The 27,276-nt window shown below is 40.6% G+C and overlaps 3 protein-coding genes across 4 annotated transcripts; 1 reads left to right on the forward strand and 2 right to left on the reverse strand.

Annotated features, from left to right (window-relative positions):
• Positions 1-660: 660 nt before the first annotated feature.
• On the forward strand, positions 661-3,762 carry cenps (centromere protein S). Its single transcript, XM_056274959.1, has 5 exons — positions 661-755; positions 907-1,030; positions 1,494-1,527; positions 1,686-1,752; positions 2,074-3,762. The coding sequence occupies exons 1-5, from the start codon at positions 732-734 to the stop codon at positions 2,212-2,214; spliced, it is 390 nt and encodes a 129-aa protein (XP_056130934.1). The 5' UTR covers positions 661-731; the 3' UTR covers positions 2,215-3,762.
• Positions 3,763-3,913: 151 nt separating this feature from the next.
• On the reverse strand, positions 3,914-8,538 carry tardbpb (TAR DNA binding protein b). 2 transcript variants are annotated; one of them, XR_008809850.1, is made up of 6 exons: positions 7,775-8,538; positions 7,386-7,549; positions 7,152-7,292; positions 5,856-6,026; positions 4,701-5,767; positions 3,914-4,051 (listed from the first exon to the last, which is right to left on the reverse strand). XR_008809850.1 is itself a non-coding variant. In XM_056274957.1 (5 exons), the coding sequence occupies exons 1-5, from the start codon at positions 8,013-8,015 to the stop codon at positions 5,276-5,278; spliced, it is 1,209 nt and encodes a 402-aa protein (XP_056130932.1). In that variant the 5' UTR covers positions 8,016-8,538; the 3' UTR covers positions 4,088-5,275. The 2 variants fall into 2 exon arrangements, 1 of the variants encoding a protein (XP_056130932.1); XM_056274957.1 differs by lacking the exon at positions 3,914-4,051 and having other exon boundaries at positions 4,088-5,767.
• Positions 8,539-9,579: 1,041 nt separating this feature from the next.
• Positions 9,580-25,435, reverse strand: gnb1b (guanine nucleotide binding protein (G protein), beta polypeptide 1b). The gene is made up of 11 exons (XM_056274958.1): positions 24,978-25,435; positions 19,860-19,968; positions 19,670-19,708; positions 19,473-19,579; positions 19,157-19,220; positions 17,671-17,833; positions 15,520-15,586; positions 15,147-15,348; positions 14,782-14,998; positions 14,513-14,628; positions 9,580-11,305 (listed from the first exon to the last, which is right to left on the reverse strand). Exons 2-10 carry the CDS (start codon positions 19,914-19,916, stop codon positions 14,522-14,524), a joined length of 1,023 nt encoding a protein of 340 aa, XP_056130933.1. The 5' UTR covers positions 19,917-19,968; positions 24,978-25,435; the 3' UTR covers positions 9,580-11,305; positions 14,513-14,521.
• Between the last annotated feature and the right edge of the window lie 1,841 nt (positions 25,436-27,276).

Below are 27,276 nucleotides of genomic sequence, written 5' to 3' on the forward strand. Positions count from 1 at the left end.
CAAGACTAAGGAATGATAATACTGGTCTAAACGGTTCTCTCTATGTGACTGGAAAGCGGAGTAATGGGAAGTGTGAATACTGTAGAGGAAGAAACAGTGGATCATGTATTATTGTATTGCCATAAATATTACTCAGAGAGAGAGAGGGAGAGAGAGAGAGAGAGAGAGAGAGAGAGAGAGAGAGAGAGAGAGAGAGAGAGAGAGAGAGAGAGAGAGAGAGAGAGAGAGAGAGAGAGAGAGAGAGAGAGAGAGAGAGAGAGCGAGAGCTTTTAATGAATGCACTAAAAGAGATTGGGGAGCAAAATAAGTCATATTCTAAAAAAAAATCTCCAGGTGGCAAGTGTCGGAATCTCCTTCTTGAGTACTTAAGATCATCAAGGATAATGTATAGAATTTGAGAAATATTATTAGGTATTTATTTATTTATGTTAATTTGGTTCCTTTTATTTATTTATGTCTATTACGTTTATTGTTTCGGTTGTATTTCTTTGTTTGGTCGAAATATTATATGCTTATTGTAGACGATGAGGCCAGAGCTTTAGTTCACACTCCAGATCAGTGGGTGGCGGTAATGCGCCCGAAAGCTGCTTGCCGACCGCCAATAACATCAACAGAAGATTTGTGCCGCGAAACTTGTCAAGTGGCCGGTGGTGGTGGTGTTGTTTGCCCTGGCTTTATCCGAGAGCTCGCCTACACTTTAACGCGACCCATCGAAACCTTCGCTCCCTTTGATGGAAGACGACGCGACGCGACAGGTGGGTCGTTCTACATGGGACAACCGACGGCATCAGTAAACGTTATAACGTCTCGTTGTGTTCGTCCGTCTGTAGTGGAGTTTTCCTCCGAGTCTGCAGCGGCCCTCGTCGGTGTCTGGCCGGGTGTTTAATGTGTGTTTTTTAATCGCAGAGGTTGAAGGCGGCGGTGCATTACACGGTGGGCCGCATGTGCAAGATTGTCGGGGCGGAGTACGGCACCGACTTAAGCCGGCATGTGGTCGCGGCGATAGCGGAGGTAACGTTCAGGCAGTGCGGTAAGTGTCGAGTCTTCTTATTTGTATAGTCCAGTACCACAGATTCGCCTCAAGGGGCTGACCGAGGAAGACGACGCTATTACCCCAGATTTCGCCGTTGTGCCGCCGTTACGTTGGTAGTCTCATCTGTGTTTGAAGGTCAAATTAACACGAGTTACGTTCAAAACGAATACAACTTAATATTTCAATTTCAAAGCCACGAGAGTTCAGTTTGCTATATCGAGGATGTGAAGATGATTTTCACTCTCACACCAGGGGCGGATCTACAGGGTGGCAAGGGGTGGCAGCTGCCACCTCTGGGACACAGTCTTGCCACCCCTTTGCCACCCCAGGAAAAAATCTCTAGATCCCCTACTGTCTCACACATTCGCCAATAAAACGTCAGTCTTTCTCAGATGGGACATTTGCTCCGACACAATTCCTGTAAATCAACCTGACTTATGCTCCTTTACATGATTTTCAGATACATTTGCAAAAGACACAGAGGCCTTTGCGAGGTAACAATTACAACCATTTTCAGTTTGGCCACTGTATTTGGTTAATATTAACTTGGTTGGTTATCACACCTGACAGGCTCTTGGGACACTTTGTACCCCCCTCCCCCCATAATCTTTATCCTGACGAGTTTAAATGACGCAGGGTCTTCTCTTTTGAGGCACGCCAAGAGAAGCACCGTGATGCCAGAAGATGTGAGGCTTGTGGCCCGTCGTAGCACTGCTCTGGTGAGTCTGCACACTGGTGCTGGTACGATGAAACATCAATTTGTCATTCATTTCAACGGTGCAGCCAGCCTCAACACTAAAGCTTCAGTTTAGCCAGACATAACAGAGGATGCCCCCCCACACACACACACACACACACACTAACCACCAGGTCAGAATCAAACATTAAATTCAAACCAGACCAATGTACTCAACGTTACTCAGTGGCCTTGTCATTTCAATGCCATTTCAATGCCATTTCACAGTGTGCAGGATTCATACAAAAAGGCAGATATTTAACAGCAGAGACTTTGTTTGATTAACCTTTTTTATTTATTTCAGTCCAACTTCATACAAAAGAAGATTGAAGAGCTTAATCAGGAGCAGAGGAATTCAAAGAAGAAAAACACCAGGAAGAGGAAAAGCAGAGAAGCGGAGGAGAGCAGGGAACAAGACGATGCAGGCGGGTCTGCTGTGAATTAGGTGTGTAAAATATGTAAGCTGCTCGCAGGAGGCAAAGCAGGCTGCATTATGGAAAAGGCAACACCATCTTGCATAAACGTATTCTAGCCAAGCCGTACTTGATGTTATTTCTGGAGAGCTGCCTCATAAAAAAAAAAGGCTTTCATTGTAGCCTGTTTTTCAAATTTGTGATGGGAAAGTATCTCTAATGCAGCAACGGTGGCCAACTGTTGTTAAACTTAAGTATGCTGGTTAAAATGTCTGCAAAAGTGAATTACTGCCATTAAAAACTTTGATGGCAGGTATTGTGAAGGGTTCCTGCAGTAATAGTACTACCCTGGCATGTTTTGACTGCTTACCGTGTTAAGAGACATTTGCTTGCGCTGACTAAGTTTGACTTTGGCAAACTTATACAGGCAGGACACCATATGCCGTGGAGTGCCTATGTACAGGTTTTCCTTCCACTCACTACATGTTATTTAACAGATCTGTTTTAAGCCAGGCACACACTGAAGGACAATTGGCCAAACTTGAGGCCCAATTTGAGGCCATGTGGAAGAGAGTCTTCCCAGATTGTCCTGTAATGGGAGGCATCTGCAGATTCAATCTTCAGCCTCCCAATCAACTTTGCAAGCCAGTCCTGATGACAAGCACATTTGATACTTACAACTGATTAAAAGTGCTATATCGCAAACGTCCCAATGCTTAGCCACAACGTGCAGGACATCCAAGAAAATGGAGTCCGCACACTGAAATCTTGTCTTCAAATTTTCTGTGAAAGCTTTTACCAGTGTTTGTTTTGTTTTATTCATACTGTTTATTTTTACTTATTTGATCTTATTTTTACCTTGTCTAGTTTTTTCTTTGTAAAGTGCTTTGTTACGTTTTAGAAAAGTGCTATAGAAATTGTGTGAATGCTCCCAAAAGAAACTTATTAAATCGCCATTTTTGCCTCAGAGAGCCTCTGTCATGATTCAAAGGGGGAACAGCGAGAAAAAGTCAATGGGTGAATCTGACTAGGAAGGGAACATTTTTGAACTGAATGATTAGTTAGTTGCATTTTAGGCAAAAGTTGCAAAACAACACACACAAAGCCTAGCAACCTCCATGTATTTTGCTCTAGTCACATTGGATCACTACTTTCTGCAAGATTTAGACTTTAATGGCAGCTGGTCAAAAGTGTCATACTACCACAAATAACTAAGATGGTTGAGTTACAACTGACTGATGATTAGTGTAAGTGTGATGCCGTCTTTGCCCAATTGTCTAGTGTATATGCTCCGACAATCTGAAACCTGTCTGTAATGCTATCAATATCCGTTAGGATTTAAAAAATCCTTGTGTACCCAGCCTTAGGTTGAAGTTGTGCTAATCAGTGAAATCCCTCTAGGTGTTGACTGGAAGGAAGAAACTGCACTCAACACTACATGTCACACGGTTGCCCATGTCTGTTCTAGAATCAACACTCATCACTCAAAATTTGTATTTCAGGCCATTCTCCTCAGGACACTAACCCCATCATGCCCTCCCAGCATCTTAAGTTATATCTATACAACGATGCCCTTCAGGCCAACAGGGATTTTGCCCCTGCTTTATAAAATCACCTTAAGTGATTTCATTCTGAAATTGCTCAATCATTTTAGTATGAAACCCAAGTCGTCTAGCTCTGAAACTTGGGGGGAATGAGTATTCAAAATAATTCACCTTCAGACAAGCTATCAAAAGCAGCAAAAGACAGGTACTACCCAATGAGAGGGCCACACACTGAATGTGTTCTTGTGACGTGAACTTCCATCTTCGTCCATCAGAACAGACTTCAGGGTTCAGACGGAGACCTCGACCAGCAGAGCCCAGGTCCCTAGATATGTGAATCAAATTAGATTTTTTTTTTCTAACACACAAATTGACACAAGTAATGTAAACTAAGCATCTATTCAAATGAGCTTTATTAGAGAACGCCCTTCAATTTCACATGTCTTGAAACACCTTAAACATCGAACTACTGGGAACCATTTAACACATCACTCCACGTTCTCACACCAACACTCACGTCCCCCAGTGTCTTCAGCAGGTGTCATCCACATCAACTTCACACTTACAGATCAATTCAATGACAAGAAAGCACACACCATACAGCATTCAGATCAGATTATATAAGCAAGACAAATATTCATCACAACATTCTACTACAGTTTGATACTAGTTCTGCACTTCAACATACTAAAAGATAGGAAAAGTTGCAAAGATAAAAAAGGAGATCTTGAAGTACTAATTAACGAATGTCCATGTTAGGGGAGGAGCTTGTAGCATCCGCAGCTTCCATTCACACACAAAAGCAGTCAAATTGGGCTCTCACTGCACAACCAGTCCTTTTCACGCTTCTCTCCGTTCGCTCACTCAATTGTTTCACTCTTCGCCACAAGCCATCAATCGCACTCATCAGTTCTTAAAAATGTCAGTTGCGCAGTTCTTTCCATTTAAAAGTGGATAAAAATTAAAACACCCACCGTCTCTTAGAACATGCGGAGTGAAGCCGTTCTTTGATGGCATAGCATTTACGGGTGGGAAGAGGGAGAGTGATACTGATATCACCAAGAATGCAGCCAAAGAGGAGCTTCCTCCCAGGAAAATGGAAGAGAGGTGAACTGCAGAAGAGATTTTAGTGAAGGCTTTTCCATGGAACTTGACTGCAAATTAAGTTGCACTTTAAACAATTGTTTCAACCAGATTCTTCCAAATGCAAGATTGCATTCAAAGTAGATGACAACAGCTGTATAATGAATGGTGAGCCACAAACATTACTCATGCGTTTTCAAAATGAGCATATCACATTTTACAATGCATGCATTAGAGAATCCAGTTGAAATCAAAATAAAAACAAATGAGACAAAAATAGCACTTAAAATTGGACATCCTCGTAAACAATCACCTCAAAACTTTCTAAATTAAATCTTTAGCATTTTCCCAAATGTACAAAAACATCTTTCACAAAAGTGTTCAATATTTCAGATACGCATAACACCAGAAATTAATTGGAAAAGACTTCTCTCTCTTACAATACTTACCATACAAAATACTTAACCTACATACCCCACCCTGATGACTTGGACTCCATACTGGACCCAAATCCTGAACTAAACCCACTACCACTGGCTGAAGAATTAGACCCAGTGCCCCAGCCCAGACTTGCTGAGCTTGTGCCATAGTTGTTGCCTGTACTGAATGTCTGACTTTGATCCCTAGTGGCGCTTGTTCCAGTGGAAGTGCTGCCTGTGGTGGAAGTCTGACCTTGCTGGCTGGCCAGCATACCCATCATCCCCCAACTACTCTGCAGAGCAGCCTGAGCTGCAGCCATCATGGCAGGGTTAAGGCTAAAGGAGCCAAAGTTAGCCAGATTGCTATTAGCGCTGCTCCCTAACCCACTACGGCTAGTACCAAACCCTTGACCCCCAAAACCATTCCCAAACCGCCCAGCACGATCCATCTGTCTGTTGCCATGTTTAGGCTCAGCATTTGAAATATGCACGCTGACCCCCTTGACAATCAGGTCCTCCCCACACAGAGACTGGGCAACCTGCAAGGATAGTAAACAAGCAGGTCAGTCAAGTATGTCTATTGACCACATAGCTACAAATACAGCTCCTACTAGTGTTATATTGTACCTGATCATCTGCAAAGGTGACAAAGGCAAATGCACGGAACGGTTTAGGGATGAAAACATCAGTGACTTCGCCATACTGCATAAAGAACTGTCGCAAATCATCTGTGGTCATGTCCTCTGTGCAACGACCGACAAACACTTTCCTACTTCTCAGTGGCTCATCTGGACCTTGCTGTAAACAGAAAAAAATATGTATACATATAGCAAGTGTTAACTACAACATAACCTGACTATGCCATGGTTTTAAAGGCTGAGGTCAGGGCTGCGCAATATGACCAAAATCATTTCATATCCCAACAACGACACATCATGATAGCACATTTTCTGTAAATTCAATGAATGAATAGTCTCCGGTCAGTGCTCCCCCAGCGTGTTGTGTGTGGAGGAGCCATCGCTGAACCAGAGAGCAGAGGAGATTAGCAGAACCATAAATGACTGCAAAACGCAGTAGAAACTCACACTGAGCTGAAATAAAATAAGTGCACATAAATTAGGTGAATAACAAATAAAAATAGTCTCTGTGTTTTGCTGTCATTTATGGTTGTGTCAGTTTGTCGCCTATGTGGGTGGGGCTCATCCCCTCCATACATCAGTGGATCAGAGGAGACAGACAATGGTGGAGAGTTAGCAACAAGTACACTAGTTATGTTACTAAGTGCAATAAAAGCTTCACGAGTAAAAAGCCAATAACAGTAATTCATTATTGTAACCCAGGACAGACTCCCAATGAGGAAAAATATTGAATAGTGTGATTTGCAACAACGAAATAAATGATAGTGCATAATATGTAACAATAACACGTAACAATAGACATTTTCGGTAACACTTTCTATGAACCTTGCATCTATAACGCCCTATAAGCATCTACTGCATCTATAACACCCACGCTTTTCTATAACGTGTATTACAATGACTAACGGCTATGGCTGAAGACTGTGAAATAGCACTGAAGTCTCATTATGCATCTCTACAAAACTTCAGCAAAACAAGTTGGCTATGATGCATTATGACATTTGACAGATGAACAGGCTAATGATGATATATTTATAATGCATAAATCCGTTTTAAATTGACATAATGTATCATAAAGGTGGTTATGAGGTGTTGTGAGGGCGTATACATGGTTATAATGAATCTTACAATGACATAGTTACACTTATAGGGTGTTATAGATGCAAGCTTCATAGAAAGTGTTACCACATTTTCTATTGTCACAAGATATCTAAATATATCGCACAGCCCTAATTGAGGTCATTGCTATAGTTGTAATTTTACTTAACACAATAACCATATATGCCTTGGAATTGGGGAGTTTGCAGTCACACCATCTCCCATCAATCATGTGGCGCTGGGAGATGACCTTCTCTTGAGACTCATATTCAGTAAACCTCACAAAACCAAATCCTTTGGAGTTTCCGGTCTTGGCATCTCGTTTTACCTAAGTAAATTGCAAACCAACAATTAGCAATCAAAAGGTCATTAAGCTTTGCTGTAAAATTGAAAAATGCAAAAGGAGTTTCATAATCATTACCTGGACCATAATGACTTCTCCAAATGTGCTAAAGTAGTCTTTCAGATCTTGCTCGGTTGTTTTCCAAGGCAAGCCCAATACAATCAAGTCAGACGTTTTCATATCACCCCTCTTCATCTTAACGGCAGAGGAGGCATCGATCTCTTCCATCTTCCTTTTGTTGTCTGAAATTTTACAAACAAAAACGAAACGGGAGTTTATGACTTGGAACTCTGGAAATGCTGGGTCACTTGACGCAACAGGCTCTGTCGCTTCGTGTCAATGGCTTCGTTGTCTACCCACATGGCAGATCGTTCACAATGTCTGCAACATAAAAATTAAAATCATACGGCAAAACTGGGGAGGGGGGGGTCGATGGGATAAAGTGATAGCGCCGATCAAACACGCACCTTTCGGATAGTTCACAATGTAGACTAGGTTGCCCCATCCGTTCTCCGGCGCATGCAGGATCCCCTCCACCAGACGGACGCCTCTCATACATTGAGAAACGGGGCTGCGGAAGCGCAGGCCGCAAGCCCCTGGAAACTGAGCCGCTACCGTGGAGAGCAGCACGGTGCCGTCGTCCTCGGACGGGATCTCCATGGGTTCTTCGTTTTCTTCCTCCGCTACGCGAATGTACACCTCGGCCATAACTGCAGAAAAACGCTGGTTTTTGTCCCAGTCTGACGCGAACAGAATTGGCGGCAACGGGCAGCTATCTAGCGAAACGAGCGCGCTTAGCTTGATTGGCGTTCGCCACTGCCAGGCTCCCGAGTCTAAATTGGCAACGGTGAAAAATACGCCAGCGATACCTCAAACGATTCGAAAACAACACCGATAGAAAACGAGACGACACCGCTACCGCCTTCCGTATGTGTTCCTTATCTTGCGTCGGTCTAACAGCGGAGTTGGGGCCTGGCTAAACTCTGGTTCCTTTGTTCGGTGTTTGGCGGAGCTGTGTCATCAACACCGGACGACCTCGCTTGCAAGCGTGGCTCTGAATGGGGGGGGGACGACCGGAAAAGTGCAAGTCCAACGGACGTTATTTGGTTAAAAATGGAACAAAAAAGTTAAAATGATCTACTAAGGAGTTAATGGTTGCGAGGTTTGTCTTCCGTCGGATGCAGTGTGTGAAATTGGTATCCCTCAAGCGAACATATGCGATCACCCCGTGTGCGTATCAAAATGGCATTTTCTAAGCCAGCGAGGAAATGCGTCATCGCCTTGGACGGTCTCATTTACAGTGGTACGTTTTGTGAAGTGTCCGTTGTTAATGGATTGAAAATAGAATAGGGTTATTGAACCGAAAGCGTGGCACTGAATTAGATACATTGTATGAGAGTATAGATCCAGAGTTTTTCCATCTGATTTCGCCCCGTCGATTAGCCACATTCTCTGAACGGCTCCCATCGTGCAGTCCCCCTGTTTGACGGAATAGCGGGTACCCAGCCTCGGTTTATCCAACATGCTCCGTGGAAGGGAAGATGGCGGCCCACATGAAATTTGAACGCCACTGCGGCTGACTTGCAAGATGAGCAGTTTGCCCCCATAGAGCAATTACAGTAAACATTTAAAATAATATATACATATATATAAACACTCGTGTAGTGAGTGGCGATGAAGGCATCTGGATTTACATAATTTAATGAATGTGTAATTTCATTCATTCTACAGCTGCAAAATCACCGACTAGGGGTGAAACGGATTTTGATTAAAAAAAAGTCATGTAGTCTCTGGAGGGACCCCAATGTCCCTGACTTGTTGCTGAAAGTTCGCGGCTGGATTAAACAGGTTCATAAAGAAGAAAAGCGAAGAATTGACAGGTCTTTCCTCTAACTTCACAGAACTAAACTTAATTCAGTCAGCCAGTCTGAGCAGGCCGTTTCTATGCCACAGATGGATGGATGGATGATATAGGAATAACATTGAGGTGTTATAAGAGAATAATTATGGAGTCGTGATGGGAATTATTTAGTCTTGTCTGTGAATAATTAGAGAGTAAAACATGTTGCAGGAAAGTAAAGTTCTTTCCGAGTAAAAGAACTGATTCAGCAGTTAATGATGGTCAGTATCAAGATGTTTTCTATGGTTTATACCTTTGTCATATGAGTAATGAGGCGAAATTGAGGGGGGGGTTTGCAAAAGGGTTTGTGGTTTTTTTGTTTGTTTTTGCACTACACACTTTGATTTAACTCAAATCAACAAGAAAGACATCTCAAACAGCTTTTTATTACATGTTCAATAACAATTTAGTACAGTATCTATCTTGCATCCAGCTCACCGTGGAACACCAACAGACTGAAATAAAATACAAAAAAGTGAAAAGGTACATAAGGGTGCAGAGCTCTATCATATTAATGGAAAGAGAAAGGGGAATCCATCTCAGTTGAATTGCATTTTCACTTGTGGCCACACACGAATACATCACATTTATTGTACATCATTGCAGAAAAAAGAAAGTGAAAATGTCACAACTTTAACAAAAGTGCTTCTGTATACAGTGAAATGTTCTGTCATTCAGATGCATTCTGACTTTAAAGGATGAGAAAAAATGTACAAAAAGGTTTAATATGGACAGTAAGTGAGGATGGTTTTGTTCCATTGAGTGTGGAGATTTCAGGGAGAGGAAGGACTGGTCAAGAGGGAAAGATTTCTCACAATGATTGTTATAATTTTTACAAAAAAAATTGGCATCATTGGAACTGGAAAGCTTAATCTACACGAAGTATGCAGTCAATATTTAGTCCTTTCTCCATTCTTGCTCACTCTGGTGCATAGCGTTACCAGTATTAGTAAATGATGTATGCAGAGTTGAGCAAAACAAAAATGGCTCCGATCATGTTCAAATTATTTCAATAGGTTACTCTCCTTTTGAGAAAAACAGATCTAGGATCTTTGCACCATTGAAAGCAAGTCTACAGCATGCACATCTAAATTAACTCATGGCAGATAAAATTAGAATGTCTTAACTTAAAATTTCTGACCATTATTTTCAGACATTGATTTGTACATTTCATTCACAGAGTAGCAACTGCAGTCCCAAGCAAAGGAAGTGTCTATTTAGTCGGGCGAGGTGTTTCACTCAAAGTGGATACTAAACACAATTCCCACCAACCCCCAACCCCACCTTGTAATAAAATCCAGCCATGCCCACACCATTCCAGCACCCCTACCCTATCCATTCCCACTTAAGTCAAAGGGCATGTACAAGAATTAAGAGGGTTAACTGGATAATGTTACTCATAACTCCTTTTGTACTGGAATGAGCATTCATCACAACTTATAGCATGTGCTTGGTTAGTTAACATAGTATTAGTTAAGAGGCAAAGCTTTATGTGCAACAAGCTGTGATGAAACAAAAACAGCTAGTATATAAATACATCATGGACATTTTGAAAGCTGCTCGTGTAATCTGATCACGCTTTAGCTTCTGCATGTTATTTTCTCATCTTTCTTACATGATTAAACTGGATTAGAAAGACAAGCCTTAATTTCCAACATATCTAAAACCACTGAGGAAATATGAAAAAGAAAGCCATCAAGAATAACAAACCATCAGAATAGAATTCTTAAAAAAAAAGTTAAATAATTTTGTACAATTACACTCCAACATTTGCTTTCAAGACGCATACATTTGCATGGGATGATAGTGTTGTTTTTTTTGTGTTTTTTTGTTTTTGTTTTTTTTCGCTTTCAAGGTAACATAAAACGGTCCAAGAATCCAAGAAGGAATGCACAAGTTTCTGATTTGATACCACAGGAAATCCTCTTTTAAGCTAGGTGATAAACAATTGTGCTCTTCTTTGTGTAGGAAAGGCATTGGTTTCCCTTCGTTTTTGTGGTGTCCAAGTCAGTTTAAACAGTGTTGAAGAAGATGCTGTGAAATATAACATTCTGAAGTTGTAATGGTCTTCCAGTCAACTTTGGAGTTAAAATAACATCTAAAGAAGTAAGAGAAAAAACGTCAGATTTGAAATACACCGTGTTTACCGATTTTAAAAATGGTAGGTAAAGATTAAAAATTCACTTAAAGTAATTTGTTCAAACTTAAAATGAAAGAAATGTGTTCAATTTAAAATTACAATTCTTATGATTTACATGCAAACCACTGTTTGTTTGGACATTTTCTATCCCTGGCTTGTTTATTACAACAGCTGATTAATAAATATCCACATCATGAACACAGACTCTCATTTAAAGTCTGGTAGCACATTCAGCAATAAATGAAGTGGACAGTGTTTAACATTTTCATCATAGCAGCCAAACAAGCTCAGGTAGCAGCGAGTCTGAAGAGGAAGCAACATTGTTGTAGCTAGCAAGCAAATATGGCAGAACTGGGTCATGAAAGATCTTTACTAGCAGACCATGATTAGTAGCCAAAATCGGAGAACAAGCCACTGTTTCTCTTTTTTTGCCAGTATAAAAAGGTGCTGATTTAAAAGTCCAACTTGCAGGTTGTTTTCTTGCTCAGTAAATAGCGCAGCTAGGATCTAAGTGATGCTCGAAGAAAAAAAAAACCCAACTCGAGCCAGCTGTTTATTCAACCATTTAAGACGTTTTATAGGAAGCGTGCTCTTAAAAAGTAGATTATCTCTAAGAGACTGATGATGTAGGACAAGGTGTAGGATGATGTGATGTAGGACACTTGCAAATTAGCTCGCTGCCCTCTGTCTGAGTTAGACAACAAATTGCTTATCCTTCACGCAAGCTGAAAATGGTTATTAACAATTGTATTTATGCAGGTTCTTCAAATTTGTTCCTTTCTGGAACCAGAGTAAATCTTTACAAAGAAAAGAAACCCAGCTTTCCAAGCTTTGGTGGATTTTGGCAACAATCAAGAGATCTCGGTCAAGGGGCAGTTCTATGCAGAGCCTACTAGAACTGAGCTTTTATGGAAAAGGGAATGGAATTTAGGACGTTTGACCAAGTAAGACCTCTACCATTCATTCATTCAGTGGAAACAAAAGATCATAAACTGTGCTGCAGAAGCTGGGCATGATGAAGACAATCATTTTAGCCAACCTATCTGGCTTACATTAGATGCTAATGCTACCTTAACACTAGAACGACCAAGGCAGTTATTTTGACGATTTTGGGTTTTTAAAGTTTAATAACTTTGTGAAAAAAACGATAAGAAACCTGCTGCTCCCTGAATGCTCCTAAAATTGCATATATTTGCATTAAAATGAGTTTGAGATCAATTGCACAAAAAAAAGTTATGATACAATCTACCTAAAACAACCATGAGCCGTCAAAATGACCACGCGTAATTTGCGTGTCATCGTGCACGTCATGTCACTATTTCTGCCGTGTGTTGGTCACGTCATTTCCTTCGCGAAGTTCATTGCTCTGTCCTAGAAACACATTATGGTTCTCCAGTGCAGAGAAATAATGTAAACTTGATTTTCAGACGCACAATGACTACCACCAAGGCCTTTCAGTATTTCCGAGTGTTGAACAGCAGCGATTTTAAATTGTTTGAAAAATAGTATTAAAGTAGTTAAAATGTTAATTTTGGTGCCAGTCGTTTCTTAACAGACATACTAACATATGCAATGCATTAATATCTCAATTGGGTATTTATCTTGACAGAATATAGAGTTTAAAAACCTTTTAGGTAGGAGTGAAATCCCGGTCATTCTAGTGTTAAAGATGCTTGCAATACAAGTAACCACTATTAGTAAGAATTCAATGCACACAATCATTTGGACTGTCTTTAGATAATGGAAATGGATCTACTTTTCATATTTCAACATAGGATCACTCATGGAAAAAAAATATATTTCTCTGCTTGGGGATGTTGAGCAGTTCAAGATTACTAATGCCCTTTTTCCATTGCATGGTACTGGCTCAACTCAACTATTCTATTCGACTCTACTCACTTTACTTTTTGGGATTTCGTTTTCTACTGCAGATAGTATCCCCTCACGGTGAAGCCCCACTGGTCATTTGTGGGCTTGTTGACTAGTTTTTTTTTTTTTTAATTTATATTTAAATAAATATACATATATTTATTTATATTTGATTTATTTATTTATAGCGGTATTTTCATGTCACTTTTTAGTGTCGGCTCAGCTCACTTGGAACCTCGACGGAGGTGGTATCAAAAAAAGTACCTGGTATCAGGTACTATCCCTAAATTTTGCCCAATGGAAAACCAAAAAAAAAGCGAGTAGAGTTGAGCTGAGTCGACCCGGTACCATGCAGTGGAAAAGGGGCATAAATAAACTGTAAGCCTGACAGGCAGATGGGATTTTCATGTTAGCATTGTAGTATAGTTTCCACTTTATGGTACGAGCCCTGGTTTGGTGTGCAAATCCAAACTAGACTATCAAATTTTCTTTTACTGTCTGCTAAACTTTTCTGTTAGAACTTGTTGTAAAGGCAATCAGTGCTATACACACAGTGCCATGAACCCTTCCTATAAACTAGATGAAGTAAACAGGTTATATATTTGTGGTGTTGACCACATGCTGTGTGGATCTGATGGACGGCCATTTATTGTGGGGGAAGGGGATATAGTGGTTTTGTATTGGGTAATTCAGCGGAGGTTGTACTGCAGTTGAGGAAAATGTATGGTAAAAATTCAATTTTTGCTAAAGTATTTTTATATGAGTTGGTTGTCTGTATACATGGGTTGGTAAATGGGGTGAGCAAGACTTTTTTTGAGGGAACCAGCTGCCACCACATGCCACCCTGGTGGCTTCGCCACTGATGAACAGTAGCCGTTATGCTGCAAGTTGGTTTAAATAGCACTGCAAACTGTCACTTAAAACAGATCTCTTGGATTCATACTGCTCAAACACTGCTACACCAAAGTCTCCATGTCAGTTAATTCTAAACAAAAAAGATGACAATCTTCAGGATTGTAGCTTTTAGCCAATATCTTCACATATTCTGTTTATTTCTAGTTTACTGTCCCAGCCATTGTAGCAGCATCCGCAATTCTAAAGAAACAACAATATACAGTTTACTGACGTCAACAGTAGGCATTCCTGTATGAGTAATGAAATAACTAATCAACTGTAATTCATTAAAATTTCTATATACCCTAAAGGGCAAATATGCGAGAACAATAAAATGTTTGTTATGCCCAAAAGGCTTGAGAAAGCTGTAAACACATATAAAACTGCAACAAAAAGGTGTACCTTCAAACTTCAGTTCCAGATCTTCAGAAAACTATCCCAAGATCCTGTTGCAACTGCCATACCATCATCAGTAACTCCCAGGCAGCTTACACGGTTGTCATGCCCAGCCAACACACCTTCAAAAGAACAAATATTTGGTCAACACAGAAAAAAATAAAACCATCAACATGCATTTGTGTAACTTGTACAGACATTTGTTTAACTTGGGATAAAGGTCTAAACATGAAGGCAACACAGCCTTTTCATAAGGTCGTGCTCCAATTACTAACCAGCACGGTCAGCCTTAAGTGTATCCCACACATTACAATTGAAGTCGTCATAACCAGCCAGGAGGAGACGACCGCTCTTCGAGAATGCAACAGAGGTGATGCCACAGATAATATTATCATGAGAGTAGATCATCAATTCCTGATCAGCACGGAGATCAAACAGCCTGCAGGTAGCATCATCAGAGCCTGTGGCAAAGGCATTGCCATTGGGAAAGAACTGCAAATTACACAACAAAAATTAGTGACAAACCCCAAAAGAATATTTCTAGACATGATCAAAATATTTGTTAAAACATGTCTTTACTATGCAACTTGGGCAAAACTTGACCGGACAGCATAACATAATGGTACAGTAAACAACTTACGCAGATGGCATTGATGTCGGACTCATGGCCAGTGAAAGTCTGCCGGCACATGCCCTCTCGGACATCCCAGAGTTTAGCAGAGGCATCACAAGCACCAGAGACAAATAATCTTGTGTCAGGGGCCAAGGACAGGCTCATGACATCACCAGTGTGTCCAGCAAATGTGGTTGTCTGCTGACCAGTTTCAATGTCCCAAAGTGCACTGCAAAAAAGAAGATTAGAAAGATCAGCACCCCAATTACACCTGTTTCAAATGTTTACTCTCCAACACAAATATAACAATATAATATTAATTATACAAACTCTTGTTAAGCAAATAAAACCAGGTGGATAGATCAATGTGAGTAGGGGGGGTCTAACTCCTTATACCTACCAAGTGGTATCCCCAGAGCTTGTAACAATCTGGTTGTCATCAAGAAAGCGACAACAGGACAGGTAACCTGATGTTCACAAAATCAAAAATGGACATTAAAAAAAGTAGGCAACATATTGTGTTTTATATTTGGCAATAATAAATAACTGATATATTTATCTTCAAGGCCTGAAAAAGTTCTATCAGCAGCACTCAAACTTGCAGCTAATCTGGGTCAACTCCTCATCAGGGAAAACATCAGCATCAAGTATGCAACCATTTTTATCTATCGCTTTGGACACTAGAAATAATAGTTATTGTCAATGCTACGCTGATAAAACGCCGTTTGCCTGTAAAACCTTGTACAATTACCCTTGGTATTCTGTACTGTCCTCTATTCTGTGCTGGTAATCGTACCTACTCTTCAACCAATCGGTTGGTTGAAGAGTAGGTACGATTTCAGTTGACCAAAATTTTCTTTGGTTACTGTCCAGCAAAAATGAAGTGTTTTGCATCTCAAAACATTCAACTTAATTATGAAATCTCATGTCATATTTGAACAGCAAACTAAAACCTAAGATTAGGGCTGTAGTCTCCCGGTCGACACACTCGATACGCTCTCGTCTGACCAAATTCTTATTGGTCAGACAATCGTTGGTGTTACTTTCATAAAGAGAAGAGTGCTACATCAATGGCCTTCCAGAATTAATCTACTATTTTCAGTGGCAGGAGGGACAGACTATCTGTGAAAATGGGGGTGTTCACAACTTTGAACTTGCCCAATTTGGAGACTGGGCACTTTATTTTGCTTTGGAGCTGCACGACGTATAAAAGCTCCAAGTGTTTTCTCGTCATGATTCTCGTCATCAGCTCATGTCCCTGCGGAAAGCACAACTGAAGCTTAATGCTGTATTGGAATTGTGCACTTATTTTTTGGAGGCCCACCATGTGTTGTTTGAATTAGGCCCTTTATTTCATTTTGGAGATTTTTTAAAATGTTTAATAACCTGTTGTACAGTTATGGTGTTCCACTAAATCATGCTCAGCCTTTTGAGCTTATTGATGATTAAAAATTCAAACGGCTGAGCCAGTTTCTGTTACAGGATTTTTATGTAGCCTTAATTGTTCTCACCTTGAGCTAGTTTGTTTAATAAATGTTCTTTTTAAAAATGGAGTTGCTTTATTGTATTTAAGAGTAAAAGCTTTAAGTTAATAGGCTGTTTTGTGTTTTTGAGATCACAAATGCATAGCTCTATATTCGGCGTGGGACATCACACAGCACTGGCTGGAACAACAGTGGAGAGTCCTGTTTTTATTATTATCATAAAATAGGACAAAAACAATTCTTAAAATGATTTTGTATAATCCTTAGTTTTTGTGCTGGGATCACCAGTTGATATAGTTCTATTTTTGGATATCACGAATAAGGGCAGTTGCATGCCACGCTGGTCAGCTCTGGGTCTGTTATCTTTTCAGTATAAAATAATTAGGTTGAAAATGATTTAATATGCTGTCAATACTAGCTTTTTATGTTTACTTATAATTCATTTAGGCTAGTAAGGCTACCAGGTAGAGTGCACTCAGTGCACTGTGGCCGTAGAGATAATGTGCAGATTCGCCCCCAGCGACCAATCGATTGGTTGAAGAGTAGGTACGATTTCAGCCTACCAACATTTTCTTTGGTTACTGAAGCCCTACCTAAGATTTCTGAAAATCTTAACCTAAAGTTTATACCAAGTAGGAAGCCAACATGTAATTACTTATTAAAGTCTAAAACAACAGCTCAGTCTTATGTTGACCAATTAGAAATGGGGCAAAAAGTCTCTAAGCAAATTTAAATGCTTTTCACATCGCCTCCTATTCCAATTCTACAATCATTAAGCTCAATTTATAACTAGGCCTAAGAGATGAATAAAAACTAAGTTAGCTTTACACTTGCTTTCAACTGAATTTCTATTCTGTAAGAGTTGAAGGTACTAAGCAGCTGAGCGTCATCTTAAATCACAGGGTTTTAACTTCCTATAAAAAGAGTCTTTCAACTGCAAGGAAAAAAAATCACCTGATTTTGCAGTCATATTTTTATAATTTTGTAAAATTGTTCGGAGCCAAATTCAGCTTCTGAATATTCGCAAATGAGCCTTAACTGAGCCAGAAGTGCATGGTATATCATACCTGTATGTCCAGCGAGCTCACGGCTCACACGTACATTCCCCTCACGGGTTTTCAGGTTGTAAATGGAGCAGATGTTGTCTAGACCTCCACAGGCCACATAATTTCCTGAAGGTGCATATGCACAAGTCATGACCCAGGAAGAGCGGAGGGGAATGGCATGAACCTAACAGGAGAGAGGGGAGAAAAACATACAAATATAATTATTTTATGTTGTGTAATAGATGAATATAAATTCATTCTTGCAAAGGAGGATGAACAAATTTGGGATGTTATTCACCAAGAATATTTGAGCATGAAACAAGATATTGGACCAGACAGAGAGCTTATCTTATCTTTTACTTTCATAGAATTCAATTTCAATGAATATAGAAGATCATTAGTTTAGCGTCACTTCACAAAAATTAAGATGCAGTCAATTTTTCATCAGTAGTGCTTTAACATTTGTGTAAAAATGGCTAAAAATTCTATATTTTTCAAACATTTACAAACGCTTTCAAACAAGTTTAATCAAACCTCTAAATGCCAAGGCCTGAAGCATTACAATACATTTGCCTTAATCTCTACTTGCATTTTATGAATCACGAGCACAATAACTCAGCAAAATGAAAACTAGCTTATTGACTTGCGCACTCATGACTAATCGAAAAATAATGTCGACTTAGAAATTTAGATTTGAGGGCCTAAAGCAGTCGGCCAGATAATCATACAGGTATTATCATACACTAATTGAATCATGACTATTGACAGTCAATCAATTCACCCTGGCTGGTTCATGACAGTGCTATATGCAAGCCTAATTTGGCAGTGTTAGTGTAAAGTGGCGTCTTTGCTTTATAAAAATTAGTAGCTACTTGTACACCAATAAATAATCCTGTGTATGTCTACATATCTGGTAACAGACATTTAGAATCCCTTTAATGTAACTGCATGAATTACATAACATCTGGCTGTAAGAGAGGCATTGGTTAGGCAGAAAATTTACCAACTTTGATGGTGGCTGAGCAAAATAATTAGTGACGATTAAGTCCAGACATTGTGTGCAGACATTATGTATACACGAATGTGCACTATTCACACATGAAACACAAATATAGACTGCAATTAAAACTATGTACTCATAAAACAGTAAACTAAATACATCCAATTTACAGAGCAAGGTGACGCTTGCTCAACCCAAAGAGCTATATAAAACAATGTGTGAATCATTATAACATTATTACATACTAACAACCTGAAGGTTTATATACAGGTCACACAATTATGGATAAGATTACTCTAGGTTCTGACACATTATGTGGGGAAATGTTCTGGTTTTAAGCAGCATTTGTTTGGCAGTGTAATGCAACATTTAGTAATTTGGTAATATTTTTGGTTTATTCTTTCTCCTGGCTAATTCTTTCAATACACATGGTCCCATGCAGTTTTTTTTTTGGGGGGGGGGTTTACATCCCAAACTAAAAAAAAAATTCACAGTTGAAAGACTAACCTTGTTTGTAGTATAGCTGTCCCAGATAATGAGTTTGCCATCTTGAGATGCACTCACCAAAAGTCTGCAAGAAAATTATCAAAAGACCAATGGCAGTGATTATCAAAGAAAAACTAAATCAAATTCTGGATCACAGTCCAATAACATGCAAAAACAAACCACCTGAAAAAGCAAAACATAAACTTCCCTTCTCAATCACAAATTCTTCAAACCGCTTTAATGCAAGCATAACATTCACACAATCCCCAACATTTAAAAGAACATAGCAGAGTGCTTAAACATAGCAGAGTGCTTAAATATAATGAAATTTGTTTACCGGGAATCTGTTCCCCAGTGCATGGCATAAATTTTGGCCAAATGCCCCCTCAGCGTTCGCCTTGTACGCATCTGAATTCGGCCAACAGGATCGATATTGGCTGTGATCTAAAGTACAAGTACAGTATGAATCATTTAATGTCAGACAAAATATTTATTTTTCAAAGGATTATTTGGCCTAAAAAGTTAAAATAATACCTGTGATAGTGTGGCATCTGCACATGCTTTCCTGGCATCCTAAAAAAAGATAAATATTTGGAGAATTTTTTTTCAGTATCTCAAACTGTATCCATCTGAAAAGAATAATTTGCCTATATGGCCCCTTTTCTTTAAATGGCCATTTTATGGGCAGGTATATGAAATGATCCAAAGAAGGTTGATCACTCACTCTGATCTGATTTTTGAGCTGCTCTGCCTCTTGGCGTAACTGGTCCAGTTCACTCATTTTCCTTAGCTTTCTTGATTATCTTACTCCAGCTGCCGGGACACTTGTTAATCTAAAAACGAGAAGAAGACTGCTAATGTTACTCATACATACAATGATATTCCTAAAACAAAAACAAAAAAACGCAAGTTTCATTGGGCTTCAAATTTGTGTAAGCAATGTGGGTTGGACCTTTGTACAGATAAAGCCACATTTGCAGCAGGTATTGGAAGACATTTTCACTTCAGTATCACTGTTTTAGCCAAGGCCCCATTCCAGAACCCTGATTAGTCCACCAGCCAACTCTATACAAGTTGACCCATAGTTTCAACCTTACCATCCCACCTCAATGTCATTGACATAATCCTGACGCACAATTTAGAGTGCCAGATAAATCCTGTTAGGCCACGACTTGCCAGTGATCCGAAAAGCAGTCATTATCCTGTTGACCTCAATCCTTGTGATATTCAGATTTTTAGCCAAGGCTGGACTGGTTGATAAATAATATCGATACGCTGTCTAGAGGCATCCATCAGGCAAAGTTCACCAAAAAACATACACATATCAGTCAAATAATGCATTGCATGCACATCTTAAACTACATCAAGTAAACTGCATCACAGCAAATTCAGAAGAATCTACCTCCTTTAGTGAGTATTGCGATACACATTCTTCGTCAACAGGTTACCAATATGTTGAGATCTTATATGTGACACCAAACCCACACCAACTCTAGGGGCCCCGCAGAACGGTTAATCATGTACAGTGACCCATGTAATCATATGCATATTTCTCTAGAAGAGATTAGTAACCACAACTACTTGTCTGTCATATGGAAACTACACACTTTTCACACACTAATAAAAAAATGTGTACAACTAACAAAAACAGTGGATAACTGCCATATTTCAACAAATGCACCCACAAAAAGGATACATACTACATAAGAAGGGCAAAGGTAATAATGCTTAATATACTTAGATTTACTCCAATATGGACTTAATACATTTTTACTTGCAGTATAATCACTGAACTGAAAAGAATTTACATCATCTAAAAAAAACATTCCTTGAGTACTTTGGACAATACTGAAAGATTTGGATCAAGCTGTAATTTTGAGGCCAATCCCCTGATAAATTGTAGCGTAGATCTACCCCAGCATCTCAGAACATTGCACAAAAATGTAAATAACAATTTCAGATCTACACGCAACACTTGTTAGTAGCCAATATGAAACATTAAAATTCCCAAAGACAATTCCAAAGACATGTCATGAAATGTTGGTCTAGAGGAAGAAAAACTTTGAGGATATACCATTGAGTTAAACCTCACCTCAAACAGCCTTGTCACCTTACCTGGTATGTTTCAGTAGGTACACCTAAGTCACAGAAGGTCTCAGGGTAGGACTGACAATCTTCTCTACCTGACTACCCTATCCTTTAGGTTCTCTGATTGGTTGACCTTTTTCAACACAGTCTATCCTCTTACAAACACTCATTAATCTTCTAATAAACATGTCATGGAACGTTGTTATTAAGTAGTATCATCAAGTGGCTCAAGTGAATGCCCTTCTCACCTTTAACTACTGGAGGTCAATGCAATGCAAAACAATTTCAGTGCATTCTACCTCCTGAATTTAAATTAAAATTCTGAAAAGTTTAATACTAAAATATGAAGTGTGCTGAACAAAACTTAAGACAATTATACCTTCTTAACTGACACCAAATCTGAAGTGTGAAAAATATACCTGAACTTATTTTCTTTCACTTTATAAAAAAAGGCAATGCATTTACATTATCAAAATTGTATAAAACTCATTCATAGTGCAATTTGTCATGATAAATACACACAATGTGACATTTAAGGGGCATCAGTTAAATCTTCCATATATGTTTCATTGCCTAACATGACTAAATCTAAAAAAGGGGCGGGTTACATTGTAGTCGTTCATATGCTTACAATCCACATTTTTTAGCAAAGGACTGTTCTATTCAAGGTGGAAGATAATGGCTACTCAGAAAACTAAAATGACTCCAAAAATAAACCTTAAATGAAGTTATTGTTCTTCAGAGATACAAGACATTAACCAATAATTGTTGAATTGAAAGACTAGGCAGTAAATTTGTCATTTATTAGAAACTTTTAGTTTTGACATTATTCTATTATGGAAACCCTAAAGAATGCAGGAGGTAGCATCTAAGGTGGGGTAGCCTAAATATTAATCAAAGTCTTTATTTTCCACTTTCAGAACTACTGCCATTTACCTCTATGGATGCTTAGTTAGAAGTTCTTCTACCCCAACACTTCTCTTTTCCAAGCGCCTGATCGCGGTCAGCTGACTGCACGATAAACAATGAGTTGTAGCAAACAGCCCGGAGCTGTGGTTTACTGAATGTTAGCAGGTTTCTCAAGGCCAGTCTATGCCTGCTGCTCCCTCAAGTCCTATGTAGTTACCCAAATTTTCCAACTGAGTCGTTTATATTAATGTGTAGAAGTACATTTTTTTCTCCAAAGAATAAAGTTAATATGTACAGTTGCATAACAGTAACTGTTGCCTACCCTTAAATAATCCCTATGCAGCATCTGCAGTACAAAGAGCTGACAACTTCATTCTGATAAAGGGTACTTTAAATAACACTCATCCAACACTGCATATTTAAGCATGGTGTGCAAACATGGCTACTGCTAGATCTTAATAGTGTGCTGATAATGCAACGTTTTACAGGTCTAAAGCTGGATCATAGAAAAGAACATAACCAGCACTATCACCCAGCAACTGTATAATCCTAAAATCTAAAATCCAGTGGGTAATTCCCTAATCCTATCCATGTCCACTAACATGAAAACAGCTGGTAAAGCCAACCCAGACATTAGGAATACGTTGTCCACTCATAAAAGGATGAGCCTAAGCTTAATTCTTTCACATACAACATGCTTAAAGAAAGTGCCTGGATTTCTGGGCCGCTAGTGCTATGATTATCCTAATACACATTTTCCCCCCTTTCACGCTTCTCCCATTTGACTTGCCATTAATGGTACCATCACTGTCTGAAGCGAGGTTGTATTCTCAGGCTATTGACATAGTACATTTTATGGCACATTAAACACATACGTTCGGTCCACTTAATAATTTAGAAAAAATAACTGCATGCCAAGACTACTACATATGTATCACCGAGACATGCAATAAACTTACACTATACAGCACAATATGGATAAAGTGATTTCAATGAACACAGTAACGGTCACTTCAGAATGTTACACAATGTATTGCAGTGCTGATAATAGTCACAGAGTTTAGCACCATAATTTACCCTCAGCGGCAGGGCAGCTTGCATGGTTTTGAATAGCTGTTGTGAAAACCCTATGTCCATTTGCTAGTCCGATTAGGTTAAGGGGAGGGGAGGCGAGGGCTAAGAAAACACTACTCATACCCCCTGCCGAACGATGTTCCATGTAAAATCAAAAATACATCAACATAATATGACACCGTCTTAGGGGGGATGGTAAGTTTAAAAACTGCCTTATCACCCCACCATCAAATCTAAATTGCGCTGATGGAAATCGGAGAAGATGCAGCTCAACGCCATCTTGCAAACTGCTGGCCGCTAGTTAGCTCGCTGGAAGGCTTGACGGGGAAGGGCCTCGGAGCAGGGCTGAGCCACTGTAGAAGGAAGCGGTTACGCGACTCACTTTTAATAAGCGGCAATTCCGTTGTGATATCAAGAAAACTTATTTGCCCCGATCCATGTATTGTTATATCTGGTTGAGTCGGGAACAGGACGGAACCCCCCCCCCCCCGAAAAACAAGCCCGTTTATGCTGGCAGTATAACGTGAAGGCTAACGCTGCCATAACCACATTTGGGAAGCCTCCGCGGCTCTTCCGCTATTGCACGGACTGCAAAGGCACTACGTTTAACGCTAACGTACGGAGCGAGCAGGCTTGTCCTGAGCCGTTTCGCTGGCCTTAAGAAAACCCGGTTACTTCGACACCAGCAATCTCGTTAAGATCAACAGCGTCCGTTTGACGAGATTACGGCACATATGTAGCCGGTTGGCCTTGGGTGAAGATTCGAGACTGGAGAAATCGCAAGGTCGGGTGGTGGCCCGGTTGACTTGCAGGAAGCACAAAAGTAACAGCCTCGGATGGTTGTACATTTCGTCGGTCGCACAATTTTGGTACAGAAAAAAAAAACAATTGCAAGACTACAACTCAACAACGTTGGCCATCCGAAATCGTTATCTTATTGAATGTGAATGTCACTGCAAGTGGCGGCGCACCGGGGGTGGCCGCTCCGTTGCAAACTGGGTTAGGGAAGAGGCGGCTTTTGTTAATGGTTGGGAGACAGGGGAGTCAACGCTGTTACGTTGGGTCTCTATGCAATATACAACCCAAATAATAACTGCTCATGTCGCTCGCTACTTCGGTTGTCAGCGGTTGACCAGCATCGCTGCTCGTTGCTCATGGGACGTGTGTTGTTCCAGACAGGGAAGGGGCTGTGTCATCTATTGACAGCCGGCCTGTCTAATTTCCAGGGAATCGCTGAGGAACGGTCAACTCATCCCAGCTTTAACATATACCATCATTACAATTTAAACAATGCCAAGATAGCTGAATTTCGGTTTTTTTCTTCTTCTTCCTTCCAGCCGTGAAGCTAGCGTCACCAAGTACTCGGAGCTATGATTAGCTAGACAGCGTTAGCTAGTTCCACCAATTTAGGCCAAAAAAAACCCCACCTCCGCTGGCCCAAAGTTGACAAGCATTCGCAACTACTTCATCGCCAGCAAGCCACGTTCGATAACATTTAATGGAGTACATGGCGAGGGGGGGGGTTGTGTGTGTAAATTAATAGTTTTAGACCAAAGGATCTACTGCAAATCTCCCGTGGTTGGGATATTCCCCATAGGTAAAAATCTTAATGCAATCTTTGCCAGTGGGATAAACAGCTAATCCTAGCTAACTAACTCGCTAGCAGACTAGCTAACACAGTCACCCCCCCCCGGCATATATAGTCTGCCGAATTACACCACTGTCCCGCCACGGATAAGCAACGGAGCACGGTGGTTGCGATTCTCCTTACCTGTTTCAATTTGCGTTTATTTTTGTGTTTTTGGCATTGACCGGAAAAGAGAACGGCGTATCCCCTCAATCCACGCATCAACGAACACCCAAAAAGCTAGCTTACAACCTAGCTAGCCAGCTAGTTCTGTGAGGAGCAGCCCTTCCCTTAACGTCGGCGATCCTGACAACCTCAGTCAACCAACCGGATAGGGGAGGAGGGGGAGGAGGGAGGGGGGAAATCACACACCCACTAGCCCTGGACCGAAAGTACGACGTTCCCGAAAGCGCCGTCCAACTAAACGGGCACTCTTTAAACTAGCTGCAGCTCGTCCGAGAGGACAGCCAAATGTCGCCCCTTGGTCTCTCTTATCTCGACCTTCCTCCGTAGCAGCGCTGACGCCCGACCACCGAACGACGGAGATGGGCGCGGTAACCCTGCAGTCAGCTGTGGGAAACCCCACGCAGCACCACGGCGACGGGGAGAGGACGCTCGGCTGGTGCGAAGGGACCAGTGTGCATATTTAAAGAACTTCTTAATTAATTAGTCTTCTCTCTCTCTCTCTCTCTCTCTCTCTCTCTCTCTCTCTCTCTCTCTCTCTCTCTCTCTCTCTCTCTCTCTCTCTCTCTCTCTGTGCGCGTGCGTGTTCGTGCGTGTTTTAACAGAATGAAGTAACATCTCAAGAGAACACGTTCGTGTAGTTTTCTTGCCCAGCCCAATTCCAGTGGAAGTCTGAGTCGGGGGGGGGGGGCTGGTGTATTATGAGGAGGGAAGCGCAAATCCAAAATTCTAATGATTTCAGTATGGTCCTCCACGGGAGAAATACACTTCATTGCTTTTAATTAAAAGTCCCAGTGCTCTGGGTTAGATGTGTGTCAGTGGGTTTCTGAGCCTTTTTTTTTAATTCGTCTGCCTCCGTGGTTGGCAGCGAAAGTCATCACTGAAAATGAGTCTTGACCTACATTGCATCAGCATTAGATCCCCCTAGGACCACCCGTGAAGTTTTGTTAATGTTATTACTTGACCAATTAATAATTTAACAATTACTAAGACTACCATCTTGCAGGCAAGCAGAATGTTATGACCAAGACTAGGGTGCTGCTTGACAGCTTGCAGGTCACGTCTATGAAATGTATGCCATGCAAAAGACAGACTAAAGGTGGAAATTGTTAAGAATGTCTCACAGCAAACAAGGTTTGTGGCGTAATGCATTTAGCTCTGACTAGTTTTTTTTGTTTTGTTTTGTTTTACGAATAATTTTATGCTTTATACAGTTGTAATCCCTGTAGGGAATTCCTTCTTTATCTGCCCCTTCCAGACAGGTCAGAGCACAGTGTCAGCATCACAACAGAGCCCCTACGGCTGGTTGTGACTTACTGTCATGTGCAAGGATATCTCATCCCAGTTCGATCTGCTGAAGGACAGTCTTTCCCGACCACTCAGCCATTGCACATGTGCATAACACTAATACCTGCCCTAAATATGTCCTCCACAGAAAGGTGCATAATTTTTGGAACCATTGATTACTTTTGGTTACCAGTGGCAGAGCTATCTTTCAAATGACAGGCACTGAACTAAAGGGTTTCAGGACGAGTTTAGATTCTTAACCATGTGAAGAGGCTTTCTTGTACCACTCTGGAAACATTAATGCTACGTCTCCTTTTACCCTGCCAAGGCCAGCTCCTCAGCTAGGACCGCTGTTGTAACCTGTGGACCGAGTTTAGAAATACTTTGTGTAATTCAGTGGTGCACAACCGTGTGCCATAGAGGGCCAAAACTGTACAGGTTATTATTACAACCATTCACTGCTCTACTTCATTTCATTAAGTAGTCCTTCAGCCAGAGACAGGGGTGATCTAGTTAGTGTTTGTGATGGATCATCACCTTGCTGTGGTGGAGAAGCTTGCGCGTACCAATGATCCCAAGAGTTATACCGTCTGGAGCTTGGCTCCTGGTAGGGTCACCCAAGGTGGATAGGTAAAAGGGGAGGTTCAAGATGAAGCGCGATCCAACAAAGACCTCAACGGCGGAACTGGTGGAAGACGTCTCCAGGTCACAACGACAGTGAAGGCGGATGAAGGCTGCAACAGAGTGTGGTCCCCGATCGTCTTGGTTCTCCGTGCCATTGGACTCATTGCACGTTGTCCATCTTGGGAGAGAGATCCCTCCTCTGTTGCTCTCCCTGAGGTTTCTTCCTAATTTTTCTCCCTGTTAAAGTTTTTTTTTTAGGGAGTTGTTCCTTATCCGATGAGAGGGTCTAAGGACAGGATGTTGCGTTGCTGTAAAGCCCACTAAGGCAAATTTGTAAGTTGTGATATTG

The sequence above is a fragment of the Lampris incognitus genome, chromosome 2 (genome assembly GCF_029633865.1).
Source record: "Lampris incognitus isolate fLamInc1 chromosome 2, fLamInc1.hap2, whole genome shotgun sequence".
Lineage (NCBI taxonomy): Eukaryota > Metazoa > Chordata > Actinopteri > Lampriformes > Lampridae > Lampris > Lampris incognitus.